The 15,798-nt window shown below is 37.9% G+C and overlaps 1 protein-coding gene across 14 annotated transcripts in view; it reads left to right on the top strand.

The window, feature by feature from the left end:
* The first annotated feature begins 12,861 nt into the window (after positions 1–12,861).
* MTERF1 (mitochondrial transcription termination factor 1) overlaps positions 12,862–15,798 on the top strand; it is a 589,841-nt gene continuing 586,904 nt past the window's right edge. For 11 of the 14 annotated variants that reach the window (XR_009505037.1, XR_009505036.1, XR_009505035.1 and 8 more), the window contains exons 1-2: positions 12,901–12,928; positions 13,464–13,525. Coding sequence is in view for 1 of the 14 variants with exons in the window: in XM_059933796.1 (XP_059789779.1) it covers positions 13,494–13,525 (32 nt within the window). In the remaining 13 variants the exon portion in view is untranslated. The other 3 variants (XM_059933796.1, XR_009505038.1, XM_059933797.1) reach the window with 3 other exon arrangements.

Genomic DNA, 15,798 nt, shown 5'->3' with positions numbered 1-15,798 from the left:
ACATTCATATTCCTTAAGGCTCTTACCTCCAAAACTATGTGCTTAGATTTTTCTGTACCATTTCTATTATCTTTATAAGTTTTTAAAGTTTTTTTCATTTTACAAATAACATAGTACCTAGTCTTCCAGTCAAGAATTTTTTTAGCACTATTAAATATTTCAAGGGCTTTTTTGCCTAAAATAACTTTAAGAAATACTTCCAGAATAGCTATTCATAAATTTGAGGGCTAATTAGAGTCTTGTAACATTATGATACCCATTATTTTAATAATAAATAATTATATAATAAATATTTTTTTAAATGTCACAGTCCAATAATATATTTACTTGTTTTATGTATCATGAAAGTTTTAGAAATCTCATATAATATTTCCTCTATTGTTATTATTAGAAATAACTCTTTATTACTTTTAGTAAGAGTATTATCAATAGAAATAGAAAGATTTAACAGTTTTCATGGTTTTGAAAAATAGAATTCAAAATTCTCGTAACATGATGATAGTTTTCTTGCTTGTCAACAAACTATGAAATGGTTACTATATACTGTCAGCTTGCTATCTTACTTTATATTTTCTATCTTTCAAATGTTAGAGTTTCCTAACATTTATAACATGTAAAAAGAATATATTTGTCCTTTTATTTCTTTTGGAGTACAAATATGAAGTGGGTCCTAGTCAAAAACATTGTTTCCTTTTCTTTTTTTTTTTTTTAACTTTTTGGGTTTATTTATTTATTTATTTATCTATCTATGGCTGTGTTGGGTCTTCGTTTCTGTGCGAGGGCTTTCTCTAGCTGCGGCAAGTGGGGGCCACTCTTCATCGCGGTGCGCGGGCCTCTCACTATCGCAGCCTCTCTTGTTGCGGAGCACAGGCTCCAGACGCGCAGGCTCAGTAATTGTGGCTCACGGGCCTAGTTGCTCCGCGGCATGTGGGATCTTCCCAGACCAGGGCTCGAACCCGTGTCCCCTGCATTGGCAGGCAGATTCTCAACCACTGCGCCACCAGGGAAGCCCCATTGTTTCCTTTTCATACATTACTGTTGGGAGTGAAAATCGGTATAACTTTCATGGAGGGTAATTTGGTTCTATTTGTCAAAGTTAAAAATGCTTACACTCTTTGACCCAATCATTTCAACTCCTAGGTTTTTATTCTATAGATAATCTTGCATATGTGCAACACAAAATATATACAAATGAAATATTTATTGCAGCCTATTTGTAATAGTAAAATATGGGAAACTTTAGTAAATGCTCGTTATTAACAGACTGTTTAGATGAATTATGGTATACTTGTACTGTGGAATTCTATGCAGACAGTAGCTGGAATGATGACTTTTATATGACGGATTTGGAAAAATTTTCAAGAGTGAAAACTCAAGGAACAGAGCAGAGTATATGGTATACTACATTTTATGTGAAAGGAGAGGAAGAGAAAGAGAGGGTGAGAGGGAATTTATACATGTATGTTGGCAAATGCATGGATTATTGTTGGAAGAATCACCATGAAACTGGGTACAGTGTTCACCTTCAGAGAGGGGAACTGGGTAACTGAATAAAAGGAGAGAGACAGGTTTTTATTGTATATGTTTTTGTATCTTTGTATCATGTGTATGTAAAACTTTCTTTACATATACACATACATAAATGTACACACACATACATAATTTTAAAAACTAAAAGGAATATAGCCTCATGTCCTAGAAGAAACACACTGCCTGATATTACTTTTATTTCTTCTTTCCTCTTCCAGCACTTGAAGAGGACTTAAGTTCTTTTGCTAAAAAAGAACAGACATTTCTATCTTTACAACTACCTGCACAATCATTGCTAAGTAATTAGAGAAGACTTGGACCTCTTAACCTTAACATTTTAAAAGTGTTTGGTTTTGTAAATATACCAATGTAGTTGAGCCTCTGGAATCTAAAGAGAAGTGGAGATTTGATAGTTATAAAGGTAGAAAAGAATCCCCTTTGGAGGCTGGAATTGTTTGTGGTCTAAACTGAGTAACTGCCAAGTTGCTTCAATGTACTATGTACACAGTCTCAGAATGATATTCTAGCATAAGACTGTAATTAAATCTCTGAAGATGATTGAGTTTGTACCATATAAAATCTGTAAAATGTTACTGAGATAAAATGTGCACCATATATGTAAAACATACTTAGAAATTCATGGCAATAGGTTTGAAAACTTACTTCAAGTTTTAAAAGAAGTTTTAAACTTTAAAACAATTAAATAACATCTACCAGGAAAAAAAGGTAAAATTTCAATTAGAAAAAGAATTACAAAGATCTTATAAAGTTTTATAAAATGGTATCTTGCTCAGCAATGAAGACGGCCTCAAATCCTGTATTTTGTGGTTATTTCATTGACTGTCAATGAGAAACAAGAAAAGTAATTTCCTTAAAAGAAATCTCAGGGACTTCCTTGGTGGTGCAGTGGTTAAGAACCCACCTGCTAATGCAGGGGACACGGGTTCAAGCCCTGGTCCGGGAAGATTCCACATGCCGCGGAGCAACTAAGCCCGTGTGCCACCACTACTGAGCCTGAACTCTAGAGCCCACGCACCACAATTGCTGAAGCCCATGCACCTAGAGCCCATGCTCTGCAACAAGAGAAGCCACCACAATGAGAAGCCCGCACACCACAATGAAGAGTAGCCCCCACTCACCGCAACTAGAGAAAGCCCGCGTGCAGCAATGAAGATCCAACGCAGCCAAAAATAAATAAATAAAATAAAATTAAAAAAATGCTTAAATGACTGTGCAGTCATACAACTGGACTGGCACTCGATCCTCTAGAATGTAGTAATACATACCCCCTGGAGAAGGATGCCTTTGTTTCCTGGATCTTGGAGTCGTACAACATATGGTCTGACAGATTCTAAGCTCCAAGTAACTATTTTTAGACATGATGGTTCTTTACCATTACCTTTTAATAAAAGAGAAAGTATTTGTTCAGCTGAGACTTGCTTTCACAATAGTACTTTAGCTAGAAAGCAAGTAGCTTTGTCAGCTTAGAAAGTTTGGTGAGATGAATAATTTAGTCTGTAGGAGTAATATGTCTAGAGAAGAAATTTAAGTAGGGGTTAGATAATGCAGGTAATTAATTAAGTGAACTTAGGATACCTGATTCACAATGACTAATTTAAATATGTACTAAAAATACATACAGATCATAAATCATGATTGTGATACTCTCAAGGGCAATACACCACATATAATTCACTACATAATAGAAAAAATTTAATTGCTTTATGTACTTTAAAATATTTGAGAATTCTCTCTCTTTTGTCTTTTGCTAATGTTCACAGAGAATCACAGTGTCTGATCAAAATAGAGAACAGAATAAAGCTAAGGTTTATATTTAATGTCAGGAAAAATGAACCTATTTTAGAGCACTTATCTTTAACTAGATAAATATTTGAATTTTAAAAGTATTTTTTCTGAGAATAGTTCTAGACATCACAATAGGGATTGCTTCTTCAGACTGGCATAGTAATTAACTGGGTATAAGGAGTGCTGTGTTATGATACTCTCCTTGGTACTGGGAAAATGATGTATAGTAAATTCTCCTGCGCTGAAGAAGAGACTAACTTCCTCTATGTCACCGATGGCTGGGAAGTCATCAATCTTACCAACAGAAACAGATGTCATTAAAATCTGCCCTCATATTCATTTCTCTCCTTTGTCAAACCTTAAGGACTGTCTCCTGTGACAATGGAAAATCAGACTACTTAGTTAAGGGACTGTCCAGCATGGTGCTAGGTATATTCATGCAGTCCTCAATTTACAGATAAGTTGGGTTCTAAAAGTTTGGTACCAGAGTAGAATTTTCAATTAAGACAATGTTGGGACTTCCCTGGTGGCGCAGTGGTTAAGAATCCGCCTGCCAATGCAGGGGATACGGGTTCGAGCCCTGGTCTGGGAAGATCCCACATGCCACAGGGCAACTAAGCCCGTGTGCCACAACTACTGAGCCTGCGTGACACAACTACTGAAGCCTGCGTGCCTAGAGCCCATGCTCCGCAACAAGAGAAAACCCCGCTCACCGCAACTACAGAAAGCCTGTGTGCAGCAACGAAGACCCAAAGCAGCCAAAAAAAATATATATACATATATAAATAAAATAAATTTATAAAAAAAAAAAAAGACAATGTTATAGATGGTGCTAATGTTCTGAGAAGAATCTATAAAATGAAGTGTTATAAAAATAGTAAAACCCCAAACTGTTGTAAAACAAGTATTAAAGCAGAAAACAACAAACTGATTAAAAATAACTTATGTTGAATGCTGGTTTCTGAAGAAAAGATTTCTTTAGAGGAGAATAAAAAGAATATAGACTCTTGTGAGAACTGTGAAGAGTTTTTATTAGCTCTTTTATGAACTCTAGAGGTTATTCTTCCGTTACACCAAAATTCTACTTTAAAATAGGTCGCTTCTCTTTTTTTCTGGTTTACATATACCACTGATACTAGTTTTATGCTTAGGCATGATTACATTCATGGTGGGGGAGGTAAAAATGGATCAAGGGAGAGGAGAAGATTCTAGAAATAACCAGTTTCAAGTTAAGGGAGGGGGAGAAGAAAGGAAAGGAGATTAAAGATGAGATGTCTCCAGGGAAGAGATTATTAAAAAGTATCACTAACAGAGGTGTATGTAGTGATATAAAGAGAAAAATCTGGCAGCTTGACATAGGCGTGGCTGAGTGATGTTAGGTCAGACAATTTCCTATCCACGCCTGTCACCAAGACACACTGTTTATTCAGGTCAACTTTGTTACAATGGTTTGAGCAGGGGATGGGGGACAGAATGCAGTGGGAAGGCATTAAACACCTACTGTTTTGCCTGCCCAGCAACTGTTTCCCCTTCTTTTACTCCCCATGTTCCTTTGGGGCACAGGCTTAATCACAAGGAACAAACAACAGCCTGTAATTACTGGAACTGGGAGTCCAGACCACAGTGGGATTAAGCTCTGAGTTGCTGAGCTGCTAGCCTAAAGTTCTTTGAATTTTCCCTGGCTAGGAACAGAATTGGTCCCAGAATCCAGAGTGGGGCTTTATCAGTAGGGGAAAATTAAGCAACTCCAGTTTCAAAGGTACAGCAGTTCTCAATTCTGGCTATACATTAGAATCACCGCTGAGGATTAAAAAAACCAAAACCAAAACTAAACCAAACAAAAAATGAGACCAATGTCTGGGTGTCACGTCAAACCAATTAAATCAGAATCCCTGGGGGTGGAGAGCTGGGCTTCAGTATGTTTAGAAAGCTCCCTAGGTGATGTTAATGTGCAGCTAGGATTGAGAACAGCAGATTATTAGGGATACAGAGGTGAAAAAGTCAAGTGCCCAGCTCACGGGTAAGGGTGAAGAGAGAAGATCTACAGGCAGCTTTGGAGTAGGGGACACTTTATGCACAGCTGGCTTGCCTAGTGTCAAAGTGAGATTTGAGGGACTCAGTGGGAAGCACGAGGGTACTAACTATTTAGCAGATACAGGAATTAAGAATGCAGTGAGAAGGCTGGATGGTAGTAAGGTAAGGCTTCCCATTCTTTGCTATTTCGCTTAGAGGCAGCCCTAAATTATCTCCTCAGTGATTATTTGACAAGCAGCACCCATTTCCCCTTCCCAATGTCTAGCCAAGGTTAGCAGTCATTTAAAATTATCAGAATCTATTCTTTTTGCACTGATTTGAGTGCTTAAGATGGGAGGAAGAATGAGCCATCTTTGTGTGATCATAAATCTACCACCTCAGTACACGGAGTGCAAACCTCCCACTCAGTAGAATCACAGAAGTTTAGGGGAGGAAGGGATCTTCAATATCATCTGGTTCAACATTTTTCTTTTGGACTGTGAATATCTCCATTAGACTTGTTAAAGGCAGGGAGTGTTTCTTAAGTTTCATTGTTTCTCTGGTGCCCACTGGGTGATGCATAAATATTAAATGACCAACTGAAAGAAATAAGGTTCAGATGAGGAAGCTGAGTTGCACAGTCAGTAAATTAGTTCAATCATTTATTCATTGATTTATTCACTTAATACCAGGCAGAAAGCTTTAGATATCTATGAGAATGAATGTACAGTGCAGAGACTATAGTTAATAATACTGTACTGTATACTTGAAATTTGCTAAGAAAGTAGAACTTGGGAGATGATTAGATTATAACGGTAAAGCCCTCACAAATGGGATTACTGCCCTTATAAAAGAGACCCCGGAGAGCTCTCTTGTTCCTTTCCACCATGTAAAGACATAGGAAAAGACAGCCGTCTACCAGGAAGGGTCCTCACCAGATACTGAATCTGCTGGCACCTTGATCTTGGACTCCCCAGCCTCCAGGACTGTGAGAAATGTTTGTTGTTTTAAATCACCCAGTCTATGGTATTTGCTATAGCAGCCCTACTGGACTAAAACAGTGACTAACTAGTGGAGATAGAGAGCAGAGGAGTAAGCAAAGGATCAGAGGCAAGGACGTGCAATGTCATGTTTGGGAAACTGAGACTAGGTGGTATTAGAAAACAATGCCAACAACAAGGTCCTTATATAGCACAGGGAACTATATTCAATATCCTATAAGAAACTGTATGGAAAAGAAAAAAAAAAGAAAACAGTGCCAACAACTAACTCCTGTCTCTAGACTTTTTGCTATGTAAGACTCCATTGACTAGTGATTCTTCACTTGCAGCTAAATACAGTCCTGATAGAGTGCTCTACATATCTGTGCTAAATGAATGAATAGATGAATGAGAAGAGGATTGGAATGGAAGATCAAAGATCTCAATTCCAGTTCTGGCTTTACAACTATAGTAGTGGGCAGAGATGTTTTGTTTTGTTTACTTAAAAAGAGGTTATTATAGTAATCATAAGGGAAACAAGGGTTAGCAAGATGAACAAAAACAATCACAAAAATCATCTAAAAGTAACTCTGGTAGGCTGCTACTTGATATGGATGTCCTTATGGCCTCTCTTCCAGATACCATTGTGGGAGTCTCTTCTAGTTCTTGACTTCTGTCTCTGTCTCTCCAAACCCTTTTACCCAGGACACCAAAACACCTGACTTTAGCCTGAAGTTACCTGACTGAGCATCACTTCCAGGTGTGGTGTGATTCTCAGTTGGACAGAGATGTTTTTGTCTGTCCAATTTCCCTTTCTTCATTCTAGCAATAGTAACCCTTCTCTTCCTTTGAGGAATTGCATCTCCCCTACTCCAAATGGTTCTGTTGGGACTGCCAATCACATTACATCCTGCCATGCTTACTCTTGCCCTGAAATAATTGGGTGGTCAAATGACTCAAAGAAAGCCAGTCAGAGTCCTTATTTTGGATTTTACATTCAAGACTAAGAGGATTTCTCTCTTTTCCCCTGAGTTACCAGTTAAAAGGATGTAACCTCAGAGATACTTGCAGCCATGTATCTTGCCCCATAGAAGAGCCTGAGAGAATCATACCTACATACAGAGAGAAGATAAGACAAGATGCAGAGAGAGAGCTGTGGACCTAATTTAATTTCTGGATATAGTCATGCCTGAGGAAATTTCTGCCCCTCTCATTCCCATGTTATAAGAGAATCCCCTCTTTTTTTGCTTGAATTAGTTTGAGTTGTATATCTGTCACTTACAAGTGAAAGAATTCTGTGTAATACAGTCACTAACTAGCAACATTATTTGTTAGATAAATCATTTTTACCATTTTAGGCCTCAGTTTCCTTATCTATAAGTAAGGGGGTTGGACAAGATAATCACTGATATTCCTTCAAGCTCAGCTTCCATTTTTCACACTTCTATAAAAACTGAAGAGTTTGAGCTAAAACATGCTCACCTGAATCCTTGGCCTTTATTTTTCAAGGGAAAAATCATCCATAAAGGAAAATTCCCATACCAGGCTGAAACCTACTTTCCTTTCTTCATATCAACCCTTAAGTTAGATCACAACAGAACCTTAAGAAATGTCTTCCCAAAATGGAATGCAGTCATTCAAAAATGGTAAGATTACTTTGTTGTTTAGTATATGATAATGGTGGCATTTCACAGCAGTGGGCAAAGAAAGTATTATTCATTAAATGATGTTGGAATAATTGGCTAGCAATTTGAAAAAGAAACAACTGAATCTCTACCATGTTTTCTATTCCAAAATAAGATCCAGATAATTCAAGGATTTAAAGGAAAAACAAGAAAAACAATAACTTTCTGAAAGAAAACATGGGTGACTGTTCTTTATAAAAAAGAGATGGAAAAGGACATTTTAAGTGTGACAAGTTAAGTATAAACTTGAATATAGTATAGGCCTGGAGTTAGGAGGACAGGTTCTGGAAGCTACCACCCGGGTTGAAATCCTGGTTCCATACACATATTAGCTTTATGATCTTGAAAAAGTCACTTAATCTATCTAAGCCTCAACTTCCTCATCTGAAAAACTATAATACCTACCTCATAGAACTGAATAAGAAAAATAATTTTATCTATAAGAATATTCTGGAAGAATATAAACCAAAAGGACATAAATAAAATGTGAATAGTGATTATTTCTAGGTGATGGAATTATGGGTGAATTTTTGCCCCCCCTTTTTAATTTCTATAGAAAAATATTTCTATTTTTGTATTTTCTATGGTGAATTAAAATATTTCTGAGTGTCAGCAAAGCAATTATGATTATAGACTCTGGTGCTGGACTACTTAGTTTCCAATCACTTACTAGCTGTGTGAGCTTGGGCAAGTTACTTAGCCTCTACCTCAGTCTCCTCTTCTGTAAAATGGAGATAATATTATTTCTACCATAGAATTAAATCAATATAGGTGAAGTGATTAGACTAGTACCTAGTAGATACTGTTATATGAATGTTTTCAAATATTATTAATATTTTTCTCTTTTGAGTTCTTTCTCTCAAAATTCCTATTCTTTGGATGTCTTTAAGTCAACAAACTAAGTTACAGATATATGTGAGTAGCTCATTATAGTTTAATGCAGGTGTGGGCAGACTATGGCCAGTGGCCAGGCTGCCCTTGAGCTAAGAACAGTTTTTACATTTTTAAAGAGTTGTAAAAAAAGAAAGAGGGAAAGAAAAGACTGTGTAACAGAGGTAGTATGTGGCTCACAAAGCCTAAAATATTTACTATCTGGCCCTTTATAGAAAAAGTTTGCTGACTGTTGGCTTAATTTGTTTTCCCTTTCAAATATGTTTCTGATTTAAAATCACCATGCTATAAATACCAAGGAATAAATCTCTAAAGGTGGAATTTCAAGATATACTGTAAACAGGAAGGGAGATAATTTTGTAAAGGCAGATTGTATTCCATCTTGTGAATATTTGCTCCCCTGCTCTGCGGTAAGATAACATTTTCTACCAGTAATTAAGAACTGCTTCATGGTAATGGAAGGCAGGGTAACATAGGATCAAACAACTCAAAAGGTACTTAAACTCACCAGACTGAATGGAGTCTCAAGTATTATGGCGTTTCTCTTAGCCAACTCTATCCTGCTGATGGTGGCAATCTAACTACCATGAGAATCCAGGATCATATTGGGTCTGGAATCAGCAAATTTGCCAGGCTAAGTATCCAGTTCCTTGCCACATACCCTTGTGGTAATGAGCCTGGAAGTAGGAAAGCTGACTCAGGAAGTCTTTCTAGACCCTGGTTAGGCACATTTCAGAGAAAGAAAGTTGCCAGCAGGAAACTCTTCATAAATCTAAGGTTATTAAAAACAATTGTTTTCAAAAGCGGGGAAAGCTAGCTCTTTTATTTGCTTGCAAACAGAAAGAATATTAACCACTTGGACTATCTGAGTAACTTTACTGCTTTACTCAGCCTTAAGCAATTTGTAGCTTTTCCATTTGTTTTCATGCAACCCAAACGGCCAGGCAAGAGAATGGAGGAAGAGAGTTCTGGGTAGAGACCTGATGCTCCTCTGAAGGCCCTAAAGTGAGACTTGTAGGAAGCTGGTACTCTGTCTAGGAAGTTAACGGGGTGTGGGTGATCCATTTGTCCACTGAGTCCAGGAGTCTGTGGGTGTTGTTTTATTGAATAGGGAGTGGGGGAATGGAGGACCACTTCCTTTCTGACCTTAATTGGGTCTTCTGAGATTCAAACATGAGTGGTCAACGGAAGGCTTGTGGTTTGCTGGAAGTCTATTTACATGAAAAACTAAGGACATTTCCTGGGCAGAGCTGGTCAGGCAAGTACCTTTGGCACAGTAAAAAAACAAGAACAAAGAAACAACCTTAGTTATAAAAAGGCAGAGGTGCTTCTGAATATAGCACAGATACTGTATTCGTACTTGACTTTCAGCCCATCCCCTGAGTGTCTAAGTCCAATTTGAGGAAGGAGGGCTCCAGAGTCTATCCTTTCCCTGCAACAGACTTTCAAATAAAAAGGGGGTTGGGAAAGGAGAGATCCAATTCAATTTAGCAACTTTTTCTTTCCCCAAGTAAGGTCATTTAAAAATACATATACCATCCAATATCACCATGGTTTCAGAAAAGAAAGAGAATTGTAAAAGAGATATATGACAATATAAATTCGACTTAAAAACTGAGTTACTTTAGCCTTTATTAAAAATCCAGAAAGATGAAAACTTTAGAACAGCTTCTAGGAAAAATTCTCCTCTACCATGTTGCTACTACTTCATCTCATTCCTTTTCCTCTTTGTTCCTTCATCATCGCTTACTCCCTGCCACTGATCTTCTCCCACACACAGCCCCCCAGTGTTTCTAACCACACTTTCTTTTACTTAATTACATCATTTTAGTAGGGCCTTGGGTCAGCTATGGTCTTGGGACAGCATGTAGATGAGCAGATACTCAGGCTGAGTGAGACCTATGCCTGGAAATAATATCCCAGGAGGGATAATATTATCCTAGGAGGGCAGGGCTTTGTTTTGTTTTCCACTATATCCCCCCCATCCTGAAAATGGTGGTGGCAGGCAGGATATAGTGAATAATGAATAAAATACAGGCAAGGTATATACAGGTTCCATTCTAACATACCACCAATGACAACCAAGTAATGGTCCTTGGTCTTATTGAAGGTAATGACAACATTTCACAAATCATTAATGATTAAACCTCTTTGCAGAAATATGAGAAGGAAAAAAGGAATCAATAATACACTGTTATAATCCAACCATTATTATACTTTTCTTATTCAGTGTTTTATAATATGTATTTAAAGTATATTTGTAATCAGAAAATTTGGGATAGGAAATATGGAACTTATTTTCAAAAGGACCAATCTCCTTTGCCTACATGACATCACAAATAAACAGCGAGGTTGCTTAAGTAAGTCTGAAAGAACCTTTGATAATCTATGTCAGTACAACAAAGCATGTGGTATAAATCACAGAAAACTTACTGGTCAAGGAGTCATAAGATGTGCATTCTCTTGCTGGCTTCTACTCTAAGGGTTTCAGTGTCTCATCTGTAAAAGGAGAAGACTGAGGCTCCATAATCCCAAATGTCTTCATAAAGTCTGAAGTTTAATGATTCCTAAAAAAGATTTTATTGTTTTACATTCTGATTGTAAGGCAGTTTGTAGATATAATATTTATATGCTTATATACATAAATTTATATACTTATATATAATAGTAAATATTAACTGGGTTATATGAGCTCCTTCCATGCAGAAATATATTTTAGAAACTCACATAAAGAGACCATTTCTAATTTTTCCAGACAATTTTTTTTTAACCTGGAGGAACTGGAGTAAATCGTTTCACTTAACAGATAGATTATTAGTAAAGTCTCAAAGGTAAATCTTTATCCTTATAAACCAACAAAATAGACGTTAATTCAAAACAAAGTGACGACAACAAACCAGCTAGGAGTCATCTAAGGGACAGAGTGAGGATAAAACATTAATTCGTTCATTGGTGCAGAAATGGGATGAAGAAAATTCTACCACTATGCTCCTACATAGAAGAGTGTAATGCAGGAAATTCTTCCTTGTAGTAGAATTCAGGATCAACCCTCTCCCCATCTCTCTGTTTTTCCAAGGACTAAACTACCACTTCCTCCAGAAGATAAGTGGCAACCTGATGATTATCTCATTAATCTATGTATAAGCCTTCTTTTGGGGACTGAGGGGACCACGAAGGTTTAAGGCGACACCCCCAGAGGTGACAAAAACGCACTGGCTGCGGAGATTGTTTCTACTGAAACTTTTATTTATTTATTATTATTTTTTATTTTTTGGCTGCGCCCTGGGGCACGCCGGATCCTAGTTCCCCCACCAGGGATGGAAGCCATGCCCCCTGCATTGGGAGCGCAGAGTCTTAACCACAGGACTGCCAGGGAAGTCCCAAAACTTTGATTTAAATAGCACAAATTCGTCACAATTTCTAAAAAACCAGAAGTAATTTGTATTGTAAGCACTTAAATCGAAGCACACTAGAATTGCTTCTCGTACTGAAGGCTGACTGAATTCGGACGAGCAGCCACACTTCAGGATTTACCAGGTAGTTCAATAACGAAAACCTGGAGCTGTTCACACGCGTTTTCCTGCACCAAACGCGGAGGTGTTCATCCACGCCATGTTAATCACATTAATAAGCGTAATCATCCTATCAAGGCTGCAAACTTCACGTATATAACAGTGACTTTCCCACCGCGTGTCGCCTGCAGGCAACGGATCCCCGCAGCGACTCTGGGCCTTTGACTGGGTCTCGGAAAAGCTCCGGGTCCCGCCCCGCCCTCCAAAATCAGACCTGAAGACCGGTTCCCCGCGCTCACCGCGGTCTCCTGCTGCCCTCTGCCGGGGCCCTAGCGTCAGGCTATGGAAGGCGGCCGCGTGGCCGCCGGGGGGGGCCAGGAGGGTGACGTCACCTCTGTGCGCGGCCCCTCGCCGGAAGTTATTCCTGTCTACTTCCGTCCCTCTGTTCTTCGCCAGACACCAGAAGGGAAAGTCGAAGTATCTACAGCGCCCAGTTATAATCCAGGTTGAGGTCGGTGACTCGCTGCCGGTGTGCTTTTTCTTTTTAGAAGCGGGTCTGGGTGACTGTGATGTGTAACGGAGTCCCATTCCCGTGCAGCCCCTTGCAGAGTTTTTTTGGGGGAGGAAGAGGGATGGAAGAACCCGTGGAAATACCCGTGGAATTTTTGAGTTAAAAGACTCAACTGGGTTCGAACCTTGCTTCAGCGAGCTAAGTCAAGCTAGTAAGGGAGCTCGGCGCTTTTTCTGATTTTGTAATTTTAGGAATGATGCCGACTTTTTAAGTTGTGGATGTTAAGTAAGATAATGTGTGTGAAGCACTTAGTTCTGGTTTTACAAATTATACTGTGATTCTGCTGCCTTTACCTCTCATACGCGGGCTTGTACTTGCCATTTTCTTCTCAGTATCTCTGAGAGATGCCTAGTATACAAGAGGTTATGCATCTCACGAGAACATTATGCAGTGTTAGCTGAGATTGAGCTCCTTATTCTGTATTACAAGTCCTGACGTTATTTTGTCCCCCCCCCTTTTATTTTTCCATTTCTAGGAACAGCTATTTTTCAGCTTTTCTGGAGGAATGCAAAGTTCTCTTTCCTTAAGACAAATGAGGTGAGAAGTTCATTGCTGTAAAGATCTCCAAACTTAGCTCGTTTTGTCAAAGGAAGACTAACTGGAATGTAGAATCCTGGAACCAGTGGTAACCCATTTCCATTAAAAGCCCCTTTGTCCGGGGAATTGTGGAGCAGAGGGCCTCGTAAATCTTCCTTTATTCCTTAGACCTCACAAGTTACAGGTACAGAGATTTTCAGTGTATTTGTTAATTTTGGCTTTTAGCTCTTGGAATAGTGGCTTTGGTAATTAAAAACGTCAGTTTGAGAGACAGATGGAAATAAGTTATGGAATATTAATTAGTTTTGAAATTTGTAGATTGAGGCAGTTGGTACTTCTTGCATTAGGTTGCTTAAATATTTATTCACCACGCTAGATGTAATAGGAGTATTTTGAATGGAGATTGGATGCTAAAGGAGTAAAATAAATTGATATTCATCAGGCTTAACTTTTTTTGTGTTGAAAACTGAAAAATAACTGTTACTCTATTTTTTCCCCTCTCTGTATATATTAATGTCCCCTCCCCCCTTTTTATTTAAGTGGTATTATCCTAGCCACTGTACTGTTAAGCAGGTTGCCACTTAGAATGTCTTGGACATCTTTCTATTGTGTTAGATCTGCCTCATTTTTAAAAGGAGGCTGTGTAGTATTATATTGTATACATGTACCACTATTTATTAATCATTCTACTATTGGTGGCAATTTGGGTTCCTTCTTTTTTGCTGTAGCAAGTAATATTATAATGGTCATCTTTTTTTTTTTTTTTTTTTTAAATAACAAATGTGTATTCTTGTCTTTTATTTCCTTTGGATAATCTCCAAGAAGTAGAAATGCTGGGTTGAAAGATATGATGGATGGTACCAAATTCCTTTCCAACAGTAATATTTGAGAATTCCCCCCATTTCTTCATATGTTTACCAACTGTTGATACTAGTTACCATTGTTTTTAGGCTTAGCTAAGACTGTTCATACCATTTTGGGGGGGTCATTTTATTGCATTTATAGTATTGTAATCAAAACCAAATTTTTGTTGCTAGTTCTAAGTCCAGTTCAGCTCTTTTTTTCCCCTATGTAAATAGAACACTTAGTTTTAGACTCCTTAGTAACAAATTACTATAAAACAAATGATTCACTTCAACTTCAAGTATTTCTTAAGTTAAAGATTTGTGGGAAGATACTGTTTGAATGGGATCTTGTACTGTGGATAGACATTAGGGGGATAGGCCTTTCTGAAAGACAGAACAACTTAAAAAAAGGCAGGGAGACAAGAATGGTCAAGGATGTTGAGGACCAGAGATTTGAGAGCAATGGTGCTTTGTTGTGAGGTTGTAGAATAGAAGAGATAGCTAGAAAGGTCAGTCTGAAGATTTTACCTTCTAGGGGAGAGCTACAGAGGTCTTTAATCAGGGAATGAGGGACATGATCACATCTTTGTTTTACAGGTATACTGTGGGGGCAGTTTTGAGTGACTGATGTTAGAGAAGCAAGTTAAGCGGCTGTTATAGTCTGAGAGAATAGCAAAGAGTAGAGAGATTGGATTTCAGAGATACTGAAGAAGCTGAATCTACATGATTTAATGACTGTGGGGTTGAGGAAGAGAAAAAAACCCAAAGCTTACTTTCAGATTTTTTTTATCATGAGTGATTACTGACTAATAGTGATTTCATTAATCAGAGGAGGGCTGGTTTGGGGGCTGGGAAGGATGCTCAGTTTGGTTTTGGACATATTAAATTGTGTGAAAGATATTTCCATGGAGAATAAATTATACACAAAGACAAAATCCCCCTTTGACAGATTCAGGAGAAACCTTAATTTATTCCTCTTTTGTTAAGATATTTGGCATATATTTTTACTTTCTTTTAGTTTGTCATCAGTAGAACTTCTTTTGAACTTTCTGTGACTCGTTCAGCCCTGTTTCTCAAGAGTAGAGTGTAGTCTAGAGTAGTAGTCGTAGACATTTTTGAATGTGTACAATCTTAATAAAAAGGTTTATAAATGTACCTCCAATATAGGTATATTTATTTACTAATTAGTTATATACATGTTTTATAGTACTATTATATTGTATACATTTTTACATTATGAAACATGTGAAAAGTAGAAATTTTAAAAGGCCAAGACAAATATAAATTGGAGTTTTACTGTTTTCATCCTGCGTCCCATTGGATCATCTCGCACCCCTCTTTGGAAAGCACTGGTTTTATCTACAGCTGTCAGTGTTCTGTCCCATTATCCAGTAGAGGTCACCCTGAGCATCTGGAAGAGAGAGCAGA

The sequence above is a fragment of the Balaenoptera ricei genome, chromosome 9, assembly GCF_028023285.1.
Source record: "Balaenoptera ricei isolate mBalRic1 chromosome 9, mBalRic1.hap2, whole genome shotgun sequence".
Lineage (NCBI taxonomy): Eukaryota > Metazoa > Chordata > Mammalia > Artiodactyla > Balaenopteridae > Balaenoptera > Balaenoptera ricei.
The sequence above is the reverse complement of the archived record's forward strand: the minus strand, read 5'-3'. Positions and strand labels throughout refer to the sequence as shown.